This window comes from Haliotis asinina, chromosome 15, assembly GCF_037392515.1.
Source record: "Haliotis asinina isolate JCU_RB_2024 chromosome 15, JCU_Hal_asi_v2, whole genome shotgun sequence".
NCBI classification, from domain to species: Eukaryota; Metazoa; Mollusca; class Gastropoda; order Lepetellida; family Haliotidae; genus Haliotis; species Haliotis asinina.
This window is the reverse complement of record NC_090294.1, coordinates 37,475,949-37,489,131: the sequence shown is the minus strand read 5'-3', so window position 1 is coordinate 37,489,131 and position 13,183 is coordinate 37,475,949. Positions and strand designations below refer to the sequence as shown.

General features: G+C 41.4%; 1 protein-coding gene across 1 annotated transcript; it reads left to right on the top strand.

The window, feature by feature from the left end:
- The first annotated feature begins 603 nt into the window (after positions 1 to 603).
- Positions 604 to 12,865, top strand: LOC137265191 (uncharacterized). The gene is made up of 5 exons (XM_067800533.1): positions 604 to 657; positions 3,900 to 4,114; positions 4,899 to 5,138; positions 5,604 to 5,741; positions 12,489 to 12,865. The coding sequence occupies exons 2-5, from the start codon at positions 3,916 to 3,918 to the stop codon at positions 12,752 to 12,754; spliced, it is 843 nt and encodes a 280-aa protein (XP_067656634.1). The 5' UTR covers positions 604 to 657; positions 3,900 to 3,915; the 3' UTR covers positions 12,755 to 12,865.
- The last annotated feature ends 318 nt before the right edge of the window (positions 12,866 to 13,183 follow it).

Below are 13,183 nucleotides of genomic sequence, written 5' to 3'. Positions count from 1 at the left end.
GGCCTTTGTTATTGCCTCATGGAGGACTGACCATTTATCAAATTTGTATCAATACCATTGACATGTACCTAGTTTTACTGCCTTCACTAAACATTCACTAAACGTTTACAAATGTAGCATTTTGTCAGCTATTGTCATTCTCCAACTATTGTTTTTGCAGGACAATTTGGGAATTGTCTTGTTTATATATGGAGGGCATGATGATGATGATGATGATGATGATGGTGATGATGATGATGGTAGTGGTGGTGGTGGTGGTGATGATGATGTTTCTGATGATGTGTCTGATGATGTTTCTGATGATGATGATGATGATGGTAGTAGTGGTGGTGGTGGTTGTGATGATGATGTTTCTGATGATGATGATGTTTCTGATGATGTTCTGATGATGATGATGATGGTAGTAGTGGTGGTGGTGGTTGTGATGATGATGTTTCTGATGATGTTTCTGATGATGTTTCTGATGATGATGATATTTGTTTCAGGTGCTTTCGCCTACCTATCCCCCGTGCAGTATACTTTCAACCTCAATCTGAAAACTTGGAACGAAGCTAGGAGTATTTGCAGCGACGACAAGGCGCGCCTGGCGGTTATAAACACACCGATACTGGATGCAGTTCTGTTTGATCTAGTAACCCATCTCGGAAACGATATCTTGTAAGTTAATATGAATATGTTTATGATTACATTCGACTACTTATTAATGAGTATGTTTTAATTTATTGAAACGCCGGGGAAAATCCGGATTAATTGCCTTATATTGGCTAGCAACCGTCAAGGAGACTAATGACATTACCAGACCTAATATTCAGGGATGATTGTAACTGTGTGTAATTGTAATTGACGTCGAGTTTGTTGTTCACAATGCCAGTCGCATAATAGAAATGGTAATAGAAACAGTAGACAGAGTAGATATGGTCAGAACAGAATGGCAATAGCAGCAGCCAAAAAACGGTAATAGAAACTGTAGACACAGTAACAACACAAATAGTAGACACAGCAGTAACAGAAGCAGTAGCCTCAGCAGCAATTACCGTTAGTAGCACCCACAGAAGGGAGGTAAACAGCACACCCGACACAGCAGTAGCAGTAACAGAAGGGAGGTAAACAGCACACCCGACACAGCAGTAGCAGTAACAGAAGGGGTAGACACAACAACAAATACAGTAGCTCCAACAGCAACAACTGTAGCAACACCCACATAACAGTGACAGAGGCAGTAGACGCAGCAGCAATAACAGTAGAAGCATCAACAGCAACTGTAGCAACACCCACATAGCAGTGACAGAGGCAGTAGACGCAGCAGCAATAACAGTAGAAGCATCAACAGCAACTGTAGCAACACCCACATAGCAGTGACAGAGGCAGTAGACGCAGCGGCAATAACAGTAGAAGCATCAACAGCAACTGTAGCAACACCCACATAGCAGTGACAGAGGCAGTAGACGCAGCGGCAATAACAGTAGAAGCATCAACAGCAACTGTAGCAACACCCACATAGCAGTGACAGAGGCAGTAGACGCAGCAGCAATAACAGTAGAAGCATCAACAGCAACTGTAGCAACACCCACATAGCAGTGACGGAGGCAGTAGACGCAGCGGCAATAACAGTAGAAGCATCAACAGCAACTGTAGCAACACCCACATAACAGTGACAGAGACAGTAGACGCAGCAGCAATAACAGTAGAAGCATCAACAGCAACTGTAGCAACACCCACATAGCAGTGACAGAGGCAGTAGACGCAGCGGCAATAACAGTAGAAGCATCAACAGCAACTGTAGCATCACCCACATAACAGTGACAGAGGCAGTAGACGCAGCGGCAATAACAGTAGAAGCATCAACAGCAACTGTAGCAACACCCACATAGCAGTGACAGAGGCAGTAGACGCAGCGGCAATAACAGTAGAAGCATCAACAGCAACTGTAGCAACACCCACATAACAGTGACAGAGGCAGTAGACGCAGCGGCAATAACAGTAGAAGCATCAACAGCAACTGTAGCAACACCCACATAGCAGTGACAGAGGCAGTAGACGCAGCAGCAATAACAGTAGAAGCATCAACAGCAACTGTAGCAACACCCACATAGCAGTGACAGAGGCAGTAGACGCAGCAGCAATAACAGTAGAAGCATCAACAGCAACTGTAGCAACACCCACATAGCAGTGACAGAGGCAGTAGACGCAGCAGCAATAACAGTAGAAGCATCAACAGCAACTGTAGCAACACCCACATAACAGTGACAGAGGCAGTAGACGCAGCAGCAATAACAGTAGAAGTATCAACAGCAACTGTAGCAACACCACATAGAAGTGACAGAGACAGTAGACGCAGCAGCAATAACAGTAGAAGCATCAGCAGCAACTGTAGCAACACCACATAGAAGTGACAGAGACAGTAGACGCAGCAGCAATAACAGTAGAAGCATCAGCAGCAACACGAACGTTAGCACAAGCCACAGCTGTTGCTGCACAAGTAGTTTTGTGGCTATACAGATTGCAGAGGTAGTCCATGAGTGTTGAAGATTTCTGACATACCAAAGATTATGATAGGATAACAGTGAGATAACAGTGCTGTCTAACAATGGGCAGAACGGCCAGTAAGTAGATTTTGTCATTTAGTCATGCAAAAATGTCAAGCAACAAAGTACTAAATACCAAATAGACTTGTGATATCTTAAATAATGTGTCGATGTGTTCCGTATCAACTATCGATTAGCGTGACCTCCAGATAAACATAATATTATTTGCTAAGTCATTGCTCAACTACTCGACCTTGGAGCCTACAGGAACAATAAAGACTCTACTTGCGATGGGTGAACAAGCAGGTCTGACAGTTGGTCTATTAATGGCACTGGGACGGTATTCAGTGTGATATATGTCTCATTTGCATTCGCTAAATGAAAACTGAAATGAAGTTTACATTAAGAAAATCGCCCGTCCTAAAAATGTACAGACGTGAAACCCTAAAACTGCAGTTGACTTGTCCAGTTCATTTAAATATGTGGACGATGGGGTAGCCTCGTGGTAAAACCGTTTGCACGTCACATGGGTACGGTGTGTGAAGCCCATTTCTGGTGGCAAATGCCCCACGTAAAAATCAACTCCCTCATTTCAATGTGTACAGGTGGGTGTGTTGTTTCAGTGTTTCTTTTCAAACTCATAGTTATGTCCCTTGGAGCGCTCTTTACGAATATGCTATAACTCATGGAGACAGAACTCAGTCCTCGACTAAAGGTCCGGCACAAAAACATGAGCACAACTTGTGATTGAAGTCAGTTCGGCAAACACTGACAACACCACGTGCGACAGCTTTCCATGTACGGAACAATTGTTTACATTTCATACATGGCAACTGCAGAAAAAGAGGGTGAGGGGTGAGTTTAGTTTTACACCGCACTCGGCAATATTCCAGCCATATGTCGGCAGTCTGTAAATAATCGAGTATGGACCAGACAATCCAGTGACCAACAACATGAGCATCGATCTGCGCAATTAGGAACCAATGACATCTGTGAACCAAGTCAGCGAGCCTTACCACCCGATCCCGTTAGTCGCCTCTTACGACAAAGCATAGTCGCCTTTTATGGCGAGCATATGTTGCTGGAGGCCTCTTCTACCCCGGGACCTTCACGCGCCTGCAGAAAAGGAACTAGTAATAGTAGATTTTGTTCAGCTAAGAGAGCCCAAAGCTTCGTGGAGACAGCTTCTTCGCCTGTATCTCATTAATGGTTTAGTAAAACGGTGTAAAACAGACCAGAGCTCTGAGAAGCAAACAGTTTACAGGGATGTCGTTATCAATACAACAGACATTTCATTTCTCAATAGGCTTAGGACAGTGTCATTATAATTACGCTTGCATGAAAAACTGACGTTTCTTGACTTTCTCCACAAAGAACCACCGACCTGTGGATGGGGATGTTCGACACCAGCCCTCCGGATGCTGACTACGTCTGGAGCGACTGTCATCCCCTTGGCTCCTGGACTGATTGGGCCCCCGGGGAGCCAGACCATCAGACAGTGGAGTTCTGTGTCCGCTATACCAGACGAGGCTACTGGAGGACTAGGTCATGTGACCGGATGTTTCACTTTATCTGCGAAAGGCCATTAGGTAAGAGACAGGACCGAGAGGTAGGTGTACCAGGCCGAGATTTTTGTGACCCATCCCCAAGTTTGCGGATGACCATTTTGTTATCTAATGTGTGCATTTCATGAAGAAAAAGACAAAACTCACAAAGTGTTGTCTTTTTTTTTTTTTTTTTTTTGTTTAAAACAAGTCAGACTTTCAATCTCTGTCATGATCCCTCCTCTATGACTATGACCCGCCTCTGGACATTATGGCATTTTATGTGAGCCTACCTTGACCAGTTGGTCACTATAAATACAGTGATCGGTTTCGAAGCTGCCTGGAAATGGTGTTGTAATAATATGTAATTGTGGCAGTAATGGTGGTTGTTGAACATTTTCAATGTTTACCTTTTATCAAAACCCGTCATTATCCCGGTTAGAAATGGTCTTCAGTAACCCATGCTTGTCATAAAAGGCAACTAACGGGGTCTGATGGTGAGGCTCGCTGCCTTTGTTGACACGTTATCGTATCCCAGTAGTGTAGATCGATGCTCATGCTGTTGTTCACAGGATTGTCAGGACCTGACTTGAATGTGTATAGACCTCCGCTACATAACTGTAATATAGCTGAATGTAGCGTTAACAAACAAATCAAACAACCAACCAAAATATATTTGGTAGCGATGGTTTTGAAACGAGTATCACGGTTTGAGCTGAGGTCTGCAATGTTTCGGCTATTATATAAGTCTAACAGTCTTTTGATGAGATTTATAATGCTCTTGTCGAATTTAGTGTTCAACTGCATACGTTTTCTCTTCATCTTGCAGAAAGCTGTTGGTTTGACTCGAGGATAAACTCTAAGCTAGTCGGGGATGGCACACACTTCACCAATATGACTCTCGCGTCATGTCGCAGGTTGTGTCGGAACGACGGTAACTGCACTGCCTTGACTTCATTCCAAGATGGCAGCTGTTTTCTTCAAACAAACGACGTACCTCATGTCTTGACAAGTCCTGCCATGGAAAACCTCGACAGCGCAATTACAGATATTAAGCGATGCGTTGCATGTGAGTCTTTAATAACTCAGACATTAAAGTTAGTTTTGTGGCATGTCTTTCTAAAGAGGAAGGCGTGTATTTTGTTGGGCATACCTTTTTTTGAAACCAAAGATAAGGATTAACGTCATTTTTTTGCAACAAAAACCTGCCATCAATTTATCATCAACCATTCTTGTCGCCATTATTTAGGAAATAGCATTGCAATCGGAAAATATTGCAGAAAAGAAGAATGAAAAATGTTAAGAATGATGGAATGTCAAAATTCTAACGTGTTGGTGCCGAGTTCTAGTGCCAATATACACTCAGTCATGGGGTCAGTTCCAAGAGGCCTCCAAAGAGGTTTGTCAGATCGCATCTAGCGTTCATGACGCCATGAAAATAGTGGTATTGGTATTATATTTTGGCTTTAGATCAGTCACTTATTCACTCATTGTTTGAGTTAAGTTTGTAGAACGATGAATCTTCGACCCACAGACATTGTCAGTGACTTTGATAACAACTACATCGACCGTAGCCGAATAGCCAACAACACATGTGTGTCGACATCGTCATATCTACCGACATCGCATCGAGGCAGCTCTCAGTCCATAGCGTCATGCTCACGATTTGAGAGTGAGTATCATCTTCTCATGGAATGTCAATTGAAGTTACTCTTACCTTGCTAAAAGGACATTGACAACAGGGGGGCTGTCTGGCGCAATACCCATGACAATACCCTAAAGCTCTTTATATGATAATGTTTTTAGAGAGCAAGTCATGGCTCTCCTAAAAGACGATTAACTCAGTAGTGTGGCCGGACTTGTTGTTGTTGTTGTTGTTGATGTTGTTGCATGTCATCGTAACCCCTTGACGTAGGTCATGACATTACTCATTTGGACTGTGTGGCCCAGGCTCCGATTTAGCGAAACGAACTTAAGTTTTTACTCAAATTCCAAAATGAGTTTCACAATTTGAAACAGCTGTAATTTTAACTACACAGTAGTTTTTAAACAGAAATCCCTAACAACAACTTAAGCAATATTTTCACAAAACTCAAGCATTTTTTGAGTTTAATATCAATTTCAGTTCATTCTGGGAAATGTATTTTCTCAAATTTGAGTAAAATCTCTAACTTAAGTCAAAATTCAGACTTAAGTTTGTTACGAGAAATCGGGGCCAGAGTACGCTAAGTTCTCCTTAACAGAGCTGGAAAATGGATGAGTGCGAGTTTAATGCATGAGCAACAGATACATGCATGAACGCAAGCGCGCATACACAGACACACACCTCAGTATGTATCTTTGCCTTTTACACGCATGAATAAGGACGGTTTAGAAATAACAATCCTGATCATATAAATATTGACACATAATATTGTGAAAACACAAAGATGCTACAATAACATTGCTGGATTACCAGACACAACAGAATTTTATTCAAATTTAGGGGCGGTGGGGTGGACTTTGCCTGACAGACTTTTCCACAAGGAATCCTAACACATCATAAACCTCGTTTTGATAAGGGACGGTCGGGGAGCCCAGTGGTTAAAGCAAGCGTTCACTCGTCACACCGAAAGTCCTGTTTCGATTCCCCTCATTGCCCCATTTCTGTATCCTCCGCCGTGACATTGCTGGAATATTGCCAAAAGCGGCGGAAAACTAAACACTCACTGACTAAATTTTAGTAATGTGCCCCGCTACGGCGAGATACGATTTTCTGGTGAACAGCTGCTACCGTATCTGATTAGTCGCATGCGTCCAGTTGTACTCTATGACTAGGCAGTTTCTCGAGATCTATTATTGTCTGCCGTTTTGATCTTCCGTATATCTTTTATTGGAAACACCTTCAGATGGAATTGATTGTATTATTACAACTGTACAAGATAGCACCGATGCCTGCTGGGCATCTCTACGAAGATAATGGAGATAGTCGCTTATCTTATTCATCTTCGGTGTGAAGCAACAGTGAATGTGCCTCTAGATGGTCGATATGGATTTCGGTGTATTTTGGGGTAGACATCGTTGATCTGTAAACACAATGTTTACAAAATGACTTTTTCATGTGAACAGGCGACAGTGGGGTAGCCTAGTGGTTAAAGTGTTCGCTAACAACTTGGTAGATCCGGGTTCGATTTCTCACATAAGCACGTTGTGTGAGGCCCAATTCCGGTGTCCCCCGCCATGATATTGCTGGAATGTTGCTAAAGCGGCGCAAAACTCAATTCTTTCACTCACTCATTTCAATACGTACAGATTCCCCATATGGGTACACGCTATTAAGACACTGTTTGTGTTCCTTGCGTGATATTGGCGGAATATTTTTAAAAGCAGCGTAAAGTCATACTTCCTCACTTTCATCGACACAAAAGCCGCGGTGCAAATAGCTATTTTCGGATTCAGATCTTCATGAACAGGAAGCTCTATATATGCGGAATTGTGGCTTTAATTTTGAAAATATGCACTTTTTATAAAGAACATGTGTCACATTCTCAAAGATAATGAGGAATTCTTGTGATAAAAACTAGCTTTCAAGCTCCTACCCTGAGAAATTGTGGACAAATCTGGTGCTCGTTGGTGGGAAAAATTCAAATTAACAACTGATTTCTGCATCACCTCAGGGTTTATATGTCCGTTAATCTACAACACGACGATGTCAATGCAACACTGTTCAAAATTACATTATACCAACTCATGAGCAGAAGTGCCACTTGATACTTAAACATGCGGACGTAAAATCACGTAATTTTAATGTAAACGACGATTACTTTCATTGTCGAACGAATTTGAATTTCAGTTACTCATCCGGCGCAGGACAAAAACAAGAAAATATTACGTTTTCATTGTTGTTTCATACGAAAGCCTAATGCTGCCACTTTTGTAGCACAAAATATTTTTTTCAAAGGCAGTTCTCGTTACTTCAATTATTTACTCATTGCTTCGAGTATTTTCTCGTTATTTCAATGATTTTTTCATTGCTTCGCTTAATTTTTCGTTACTTCGAGAATTTTCCTTAAAAAACTTGAAATTTCGAATATTTTCTCGTTACTTCAAGTTTCTTTCAAATACTTGAAATTTCGAGTATTTTCTCGTTACTTCAAGTTTCTTTCAAATACTTGAAATTTCGAGTATTTACTCGTTGCTTCAAGTTTCTTTCAAAAACTTGAAATTTCGAGTATTTTCTCGTTGCTTCAAGTTTCTTTCAAAAAATTGAAATTTCGAGTATTTTCTCGTTACTTCAAGTTTCTTTCAAAAACTTGAAATTTCGAGTATTTTCTCGTTGCTTCAAGTTTCTTTCAAAAACTTGAAATTTCGAATATTTTCTCGTTGCTTCGATTTTATTTTTCTTAATTTCTAAGTTTGATGAAGCTAGCATGTATAGTTTAGGAGATCTGTCCCGATCAAGATGACATCCTCATAGTCACACACACCCTACAAGCTACACCCGACACCCTACATCACCCGAGTTTCAGTGGTCATAAAACAAACTTTCAGTTCAATAGGGAGGATGCGCACCCTTGCAACCGCGGTATCTTCCGATAAAGCAGACCTCACAAAAGACAGACCGCTTAAAACAACACACTTTAGGTTTGTTTGCATAAGGCTTAATTAAGCTGATAATAATAACATGTGCCCAGATATGGAAACTATACTTTGTTTTAATTCATGTAATGAATTATGATTTTTATATTAAGACTTTTTATATTAAAAGTACTTGAGAACATTCTCAGCTTCTCAAGCAACTCAGTTCTCGACTACTTTTCACTCTAATTACAAGTAAACTAAGAAAGATGGGAATGTGTTGTTACTATACTCTGTAGTGACTGATAGAAGAACAAACAGAATTTTCATTCTTTTCTCAAAAACACAAAAGGTGAAACATAGAACATACCTGTATATGTGAATATAATTAATATATTTACATGATATCATTTGAAAAGGTACAGTGCGTAATATATTTGGATAATTTGAGAGTGAGTGGTTGATAATCACATTTCATGAGAAAAATACATGTGCAGGTAGAGGGATTCACACAGAAATATTTTGTTGAAAATGATATTCGTTGTTGTTCGACAAGTGGTGGGCATATTAGTAAAACATGGAATTCGTCACAACTGGCTTGTTTACAAACATTACAAAGTCGGCTTTCTTTCAAACCATTCAGACAGCGCCCTGTTTCCATTGGTAACCTATGATTTGTTGTCCTACATTTTCTCAGTGAAATTCTACTTCGTAAGGTTAATTTAAGATAAGGTTCTGGAATAAGTTCAATTTCATACATTGTGAAATGAAATCCTTTTGATGATTGAGTATTGCTTGAATTCCAAGATTGAACAGACTGTATACTATGTACTGACTCCAAGTGAACTCATTAATGGAATAGGGGTGGAGAGCATGGCTGAGCTAACTAGTGTACTCACTGAATTTATCTTACAGGAGGTCTGTCATTTTGGAGTGAACCGCAAATAAGACTTAACTTTGAAATGATACCATATATTCGATAACTTAGAGGATTTCACTGAAGTCAATTTGCTCAAAAAGCATACCATTTTCGTATGAATATCAGTACGAATTGGTTTGCTTCCAGTCTCCACATACAACATGAGGCGAAGCAGTTTTCTTGAAAATATTAAATGAACAATTTCAATAACACTTAAAGTTTCATATGGCCAGAGGTCGTATAACCATTTCTAAACCTAATGTTGTCTTTTTCATCAGGACACATACCACAATTTTCAACGACACAGCTTAATTAAACCTTCTGCAACCAACCATAACATGTGTTGTTTTAAGTGGTCTGTCTTTTGGGGGGTCGATACCGTCCCAAGCATATTTCCTAAACTATTCATGATAACTTCATCAGACTAGGAACACGTATCAAGCATGATAGATAGGTTTGTCATTTGGGGTTTAAACCCAGATATGAACCTTTTGCGGTTTCCTCCCAAATGTGACTTAGGCTGTGGATATGAGGGTGTCATGTTGTTCGGAGAAGATTTCCTTAAACTATACATGCTAACTTCATGTAATTTGGCACACGTACCAAGCATGATCCATAGATGTGCCATTTGATGGTTATACTCAGATATGAATTTTATTTTTTTGCTGTATCCATGGACACGTGACTTAGGCTGTGACTATGAGGATGTCATCTTGCTCGGAGCAGATCTCCTAAAATATACATGCTACCTCCATTAAACTTAGAAATTAAGAAAAAGGAATCGAAGCAACGAGAAAATATTCGAAATTTCAAGTTTTTGAAAGAAACTTGAAGCAACGAGAAAATTCTCGAAATTTCAAGTTTTTGAAAGAAACTTGAAGCAACGAGAAAATACTCGAAATTTCAAGTTTTTGAAAGAAACTTGAAGTAACGAGAAAATTCTCCAAGTAACGAGAAATTAATCGAAGCAACGAAAAAATATTTGAAAAAACGAGAAAATACTCGAAGTTACGAGAAAATCATTGAAATAACGAGAAAATACTCGAAGCAATGAGTAAATAATTGAAGTAACGAGAATTGTCTTTGAAAAAAAATATATTATGCTACAAAAGTGGCAGCATTAGGCTTTCGTAGGTTTCACATATTTCACATTACATCATTTCTATGTGTATGGGTTAGCATATATTCTTTTACGCTCGAGTTTAACCATATTCCAGCAGCGCCATCGACAACACAAAGAAGTACGCTTCAAACTGTACGCGCATTTAAGGAATCGAACCCAGATCTTTGATGTGACTAGTGAATTGTGTCAAAACAACGAGGATGATGGTGCTAGCATTAGGGCGAAACGAAACCAGAATTACACACGCAGCCATACATTTAACCACCGAGCCACATTCTCATACACGCAACCATAAAAGTACACACGCAGCCACACACTCAAACACAAGCAACCACACACACGAGCAGCCACATTTTCACACAGGCAGCCACCCACGAAGCCACGCTCTCACACAAGCAGTCACACACTCTCACAGGTAGCCAGACACACGAGCAGCCACACTTTCACTCACGCAGTCACACACTCACACACGAAGTCAAGCTTTCGCACAGACAGCTACGCTCTCACACGCAGAGTCAGACACTCACACACAGCCATAAAAACATACAAGTACAAACGCAGTCAAACTCTCACACACGCAGCCTCAAATCACATACGCTGTCACAATCTCAAACAAGCAGGTACACACTGGCACGACAAGCCACGCTCACACACAAGGAACCACGCACTCACACACGCAGTCATAAAATTAAAAAAAAGTTAAGGCTACTCTCACACACACGCAGCCACACTTTCACACGCACAGCCACTCTGACACGTGCATTCACACGCGCAACCTCAAATCACACAAGCAGCCACGCACTGACCGAGCGTATAAACCCTGGAGTCAACTTCGTGTGCAGACTCTTTCAGTGTTGTCACAACCCCTAGTGTGCAGTACACAACCCTGTGCAATTAAAAGAAGCCACGAATCCGTTTGCATATGGTCAGATGGTGGCCACATGAATACGTGTAAACACCTAGCTGCGGGTACAGCAACATACACTTGGCCAAAGAACTGTGACTATGTGTTCCAGTCCACCCAGCCGTGAATGGGTACCTCGGTAGGATGAGACAGCTACAAATGACTCGGTGCACCTAGAGGCAGCAAGAGTTGTGTATTCTATATTCAGACAGACGATGGGCCTTTGATGTTGACATCCAATGATCGAGGGATCGGTAGCCCCTTGAGCAAGCATTAGTTGCCTGGATATACGTTATATAAATATCCTACAGCACAGCACAGCACAGCACAGCACAGCACAGCACAGCACAGCACAGCACAGCACACTCACGCTCGCAGTCCTAAAATCGCAGGTAGCCCAAAAGCCACATATGCTGCCGCTCTCTCACACACGCAGCCCTAAAATCACACACAGTCATGCTCTCAGACACGTAGCAACACTATCATACACAAAACTACACATGTATTCACGCAGGCATAAAACCACCTATACAGCCACTCTCTCACACAAGCAGCACACACTCACGCACGCAGCCCTAAAATCACACACGCACTCACACTGGCAGTCACACTCACACACACAGTCACTCTCTCACACAAGCAGCCACAGTCTCACACAAGCAGCCACTCTCACACACACTACCATACATTCACACACGTAGTCACGGTCACATTTGCAACCATACACCCACACAAACTCCCACACTTGGCAGATATACGAGCTCGTACAATCGTAGAAACACACTCACACACAATTGCAAGCTACACTCTCGTCAGTCACTCTCGTACACACGTACATACCAGTTGAACCTTACCCTTGAATGCCCCCATAACCTTATTTCACCTGCACATCAACCATGAACTTTATTTTTTTCAGATCCGGGGCAGACAAGTGATGTAGACGTGAATGAACTACGTCTTGACAAACTATCGTTATCCAGCTACAAACGGCGTTTCTACTCCGTCTACGACAACCGCGCGTCCATGGTTGCAATCGGATCTACGGGCGTTGGAATCATTTGCTTTGTGTTGATGGCAATTACATGCCTGGATTTAGAGAGACTGGCTAGAGGAATCTATACGGGGTTGTATGGAAGTCCCAGAAAGGTAAAGGTCATTCATGCCAAACGCCGAATCCCTTGAGTTTTCACCACTAGACTTCCATAATAATGATGTATTTGTTTTAAACATAATCAGGCGTTCAAGGGATATTTCGTGCACCGTGTCTGTCCATGAAGATTTGATGTAATCGCAAAACAGGGCTAACTTCAATGGCTGCATTTCCTATAAGGAAAGATTACTTGTGTAAGAATGGTTTTACGTGGCCTTAAGCAATATGCCAGAAATGTCACGTCGGAGGACACAGGAAATGAGCATTTTGATTGTGTCCATGTTTGGAATCGAACCAGGATCTTCAGCGTAAATGTCTCATGATCAACCACTGTCTCGTTCCCTGAACACTTTAGGAAGCTGAAAGTGATGGCGATTTTACAAACTGGACAAGAATTTGAAAAAAAAAACGCTTTAAGGTTCAGTTATTAGTGGCAGATTTTAACATTAAAAATTAAGTCA

Excerpts from the sequence above, each read along its gene's own strand:
- LOC137265191 (XM_067800533.1), top strand. The coding sequence starts at position 3,916 with ATGGGGATGTTCGACACCAGCCCTCCGGATGCTGACTACGTCTGGAGC. Across the intron at positions 4,115-4,898 it reads TATCTGCGAAAGGCCATTAG|AAAGCTGTTGGTTTGACTCG; the intron begins GTAAGAGACAGG and ends TTCATCTTGCAG. Across the intron at positions 5,742-12,488 it reads GTCATGCTCACGATTTGAGA|ATCCGGGGCAGACAAGTGAT; the intron begins GTGAGTATCATC and ends TATTTTTTTCAG.